The sequence below is a fragment of the Limulus polyphemus genome, unplaced genomic scaffold (genome assembly GCF_000517525.1).
Source record: "Limulus polyphemus unplaced genomic scaffold, Limulus_polyphemus-2.1.2 Scaffold522, whole genome shotgun sequence".
NCBI lineage: Eukaryota > Metazoa > Arthropoda > Merostomata > Xiphosura > Limulidae > Limulus > Limulus polyphemus.
Window position 1 is genome coordinate 417,849 of NW_013666132.1, and position 3,842 is coordinate 421,690.

General features: G+C 33.1%; 1 protein-coding gene across 1 annotated transcript in view; it reads left to right on the forward strand.

Annotated features, from left to right (window-relative positions):
- LOC106458843 (DNA repair protein RAD51 homolog 3-like) overlaps positions 1-3,842 on the forward strand; it is a 49,032-nt gene that overhangs the window by 36,452 nt on the left and 8,738 nt on the right. The window contains exons 5-6 of the mRNA XM_013918396.2: positions 1,574-1,708; positions 2,353-2,544. Of these exons, the coding sequence (XP_013773850.1) occupies positions 1,574-1,708; positions 2,353-2,544 (327 nt within the window). The remainder of the gene's footprint in view (positions 1-1,573; positions 1,709-2,352; positions 2,545-3,842) is intronic.

A 3,842-nucleotide genomic window follows, 5' to 3' on the forward strand; every position in this document is an offset into this window, starting at 1 on the left:
AAAACTATAACAAGCAATGGTTACGAGGTCGACCACAGGACCGAGCCCATGCTGAAAGAGTTAACCAGCAATCTTAGACATTCTAGCAGCTGTGTGGATGTGGTGGAATTGAAGCAATCCTAGTCGTACAGCTGTTTCCAACTGCTACTGTTTCACTTACCATATCAGTAAATATTGCAGTAATATGCTGTATACTCAAATGCCTACATTTACAGGTTAGCACTGTGACTGTGCTCTCATTAGAGCAGATAACTGTTCTCCCAAATGCACCCTGCTTTTCAGACATTGGTTCCAACCAGTGGTGTATTGCTAAATAAAGAAGTGCCAGAATGTGAAATCTATTGCATAACTGTGTAAGGTGTTCTGGCTACAAAAACGTACAAGTACTCCATGCCCATGTGTTTCCACCTCACTACACCTCTGCATCAGTACATCAGATGTTGATAATGCACTAGACTGAGTCAGTAGTACGCCATGGAACACCATCATTCAGTGACACAATGAACCTTTTCTCAACATGCACTCATGCATTCCTCTGCTCTTGAGTTCCACTCTGGCCAACATTGGATGATTTTACAATGGCACTGCAGTTCACCTGTTGTACAGGAAAAACTAGCGCACTTTCTGCAGTATACCCATCTCCAAGAAATTGGCAAAATTCTCTGAGGTTTTCAATGTCTCTACCAGTCCAAATTGTTGGTGTAACTTAGCTATGGCTATATTGCAGTTGCTAAACTACACTTCACTTGTACTTGGTTGAGTTAAGCACTGGTCCATCCAGCCTCAGCATTAGATGTTGTTTCACCTTCTTGAGTCCAACCATTGCAAGTAGTGACCAGCTCAAAACATATAAGGGAAGCAAGATCTGCTTGAATAATCCCATTATTTTATTACAATATAAAACCTTCAGATTTTACTTTAAAAAAAATCTAAATCTAATAAAGAGCAACAGTGTTATTTACTTAAGTGACTCATCAGGAACGTCGAGAGCCAGCACAGGCCCCGGGGCAAACATCCTCGCTGAGTCCCCTTTCTCTCTTTTTTAACATTTTCAAGAATTTATTAAAAAGAAGATCCTAAATTAGGATAACAACGAGCTCATAAACCAGACAAAATCATAGCAGCAGCCATTTTTACCTCACAGTGTAAAAGTAAAAATTTTAATAAAGTAACAACTACATATTAATTATTACTCAAATTATTATTTCAGTCGTACTTAATGTATCAAGTGTCTATATGCAAAGAAAAGCCAGAACTATGTTTTTATAATTAAATGAAGATATAGCCTAAAGATACTTTGCGGGCTTTACAGCATAACCAGGTTTCATTCGCCCGGGCCTGGGCAGTTGCCCCTTTGCCCCCCCCCCTATTGGCGGTCCTGTAACTCATTATTACAAAATCTTTTGTATGTGTGTCATACAAACACAGTGTTTTAAGACTTATGTTCTTATATACATGTACTAAAGATGAGGAAGCAGTTTTATTGAATCTTAGACTGTTTAGGAATATAAGAGATGACGAAATGTTTTATACACCGTGAGGGTATTCAAAGATAATTTTTCTTTTTTTTCAGGTTCGACTAGTGATAGTTGACAGCATTGCATTTCATTTTCGATATGGTTTTGATGACAATCTTGGTTTACGAACAAAGTTATTGAATAGTATTGGCCAGTCATTTATGAGACTAGCAACAAAGTATAATTTAGCTGTAAGTTTAAATTTTCATGTCAGATTACAAACTAGTAAATACATCATGCTAGACTTGTTAAATACGAGAATAGTAGAGTTCTTAAATTCTGGAAATGTATATACTTACTGACTTTTCCACTTCTCATTTGTACTTTGTAATGAGAAAAGTTTTGATAAAGTTTGTGTAAAACTATCAAGGACTGTATATATATATATGATGTGATGGTTGTAGCAACAATCAGCTTCAATATCCAGAGTGACAAGCTGATAGGTTGTTGCAATACAAGTTTTAAAACCTCTGTTTTGTTTACATTATAAATTTTAGTTTGGCTGTGGCAGACTTAAATGTAAATTTTCATATCTTGTGTTAAAAAGCTTTGGAAACAAATATTTCTATAACTGCTTGATTTAAAATTTTATATTATTAATTGTAGTGCATTTCTGTTATTTAATGTTGCTATAGAAAGTGTGAGTAAATGAAATCTAGATTAATTTTCAAATATATAAACACATTTTTCTTTCATTCTATCTATTATTAGAGTGTTGGTTGGTTGTTTATGAAGTCACGCAGCATAAGACTTTTCATTAGTGTTATTATTGGTATTTGTCCTTATCTTTCACACTCCAGCGTAGTAAAGCTTTAAGCAGTCATTTTGTTTACAGGTTGTCTTAACTAATCAAATGACCACAAAAATGAATGAATTTCGTGGAGGTAACTTAGTTCCATCTTTGGGAGAAAATTGGGGCCACGTGTGTTCTGTTCGACTTTTGTTGCTTTGGGATAAGAAAGAGAGACATGTTTTGTTATACAAATCGTCATGGAGAAAAGATGGTGAAGTGCCATTCAAAATAACTGTAAGTTTAATCATGGTATTACTTGTGTATTATGTCAATACAGTAGGAATTGTAAGTGAAAAAAAAATGTGTTTTTGATTAATACATGTTGTAACTTGGTTAAAGTTAACTTCCAAATAAAAGAAAGTATAGTTATCCACATAGATGACAGGTTCCAAAATCATTGATATTTTTATACTTATTTCTTGAAGGTGACGTTTGAAGCATGTATTCTTTGTCAGATCATAAAGCTCAGAACAAAAGTGTGTGTATAGAATTTAAAAATTGCATGCACAAGTAGCATTTCATACATTGAGTTATAATATTTTTTTGAAAGCTACATCTTTTACATAAATACTATACAACTTATAAAATTAGGAAAGAAAAAAAAAAATTGAAAAAAGTAGGGAGAATTTCTATAAGAAAAAAAATGTTCATTTAAATCACAAGGTTGTAGTGTACCCAGATTGTATATTTATTTCTTTTGTAGTTGTTCTCTTCTGTGAACATCCATTGGAGCCTCAGATTGCATGATTTCTATATTTCAAAAAGTAATGAAACAATCCAAGTTGTTACAATTCCCAGTGACTTGGATCTCTCACCCAGTGAACTGAACATTCTAAGTAAAGGACTTAGGTTTTTCCTATTACTTTTTTGCTTAACTCTCTCAACACGGGCTCTGTCAATTTGACTGACCACATAACTTCTTTGTGCTTGATTAAAGTCTTTATAGATTTAATACTTCTAACTTTCAATATAGTGTGTATATCTTCACAACATTTGGCAGTATTTTAGTTCATATTATAAGTCTTTCACATACATAGTGAATTATTTTTAATAAATAAAGATATGTCCATTAATATAGTATTTATTTTGAATAGTCCATGTGCAAAGTAATTTTCATGTTAAAATTAAAGATACTTTTCCGTATCTTAAAAATCTCAAATTTCCTTTGTGTAATCCCTAAAACCTCCTAAGTGCATTTGAAATGTTTTTTTTTTCAGTAAAACTATATAGTTTGTATTATTTTCTCTACCTTATCTCAAAACAGGATTGGTCAATTCAACCAACCTCTTAACAACCAAAAAAAAATTGAAATAAACCTAAATTAAACTTCTTTTCTTTCTAGAATGACTTCATATTGTAACATGATAGTACATTCGTTTATCCTAAGTAGCTTTAAGTTTGTAACAGCATACGTTTATTTATAATTAAAGTTTTTTGTTATATTGCCCTTTGAACCATGTCTAACTACTATCCACGCCCTTATAAGTTGTAAATCACTCGGGGAAAGTGCAGCTCATGTTACGCTATCGAAT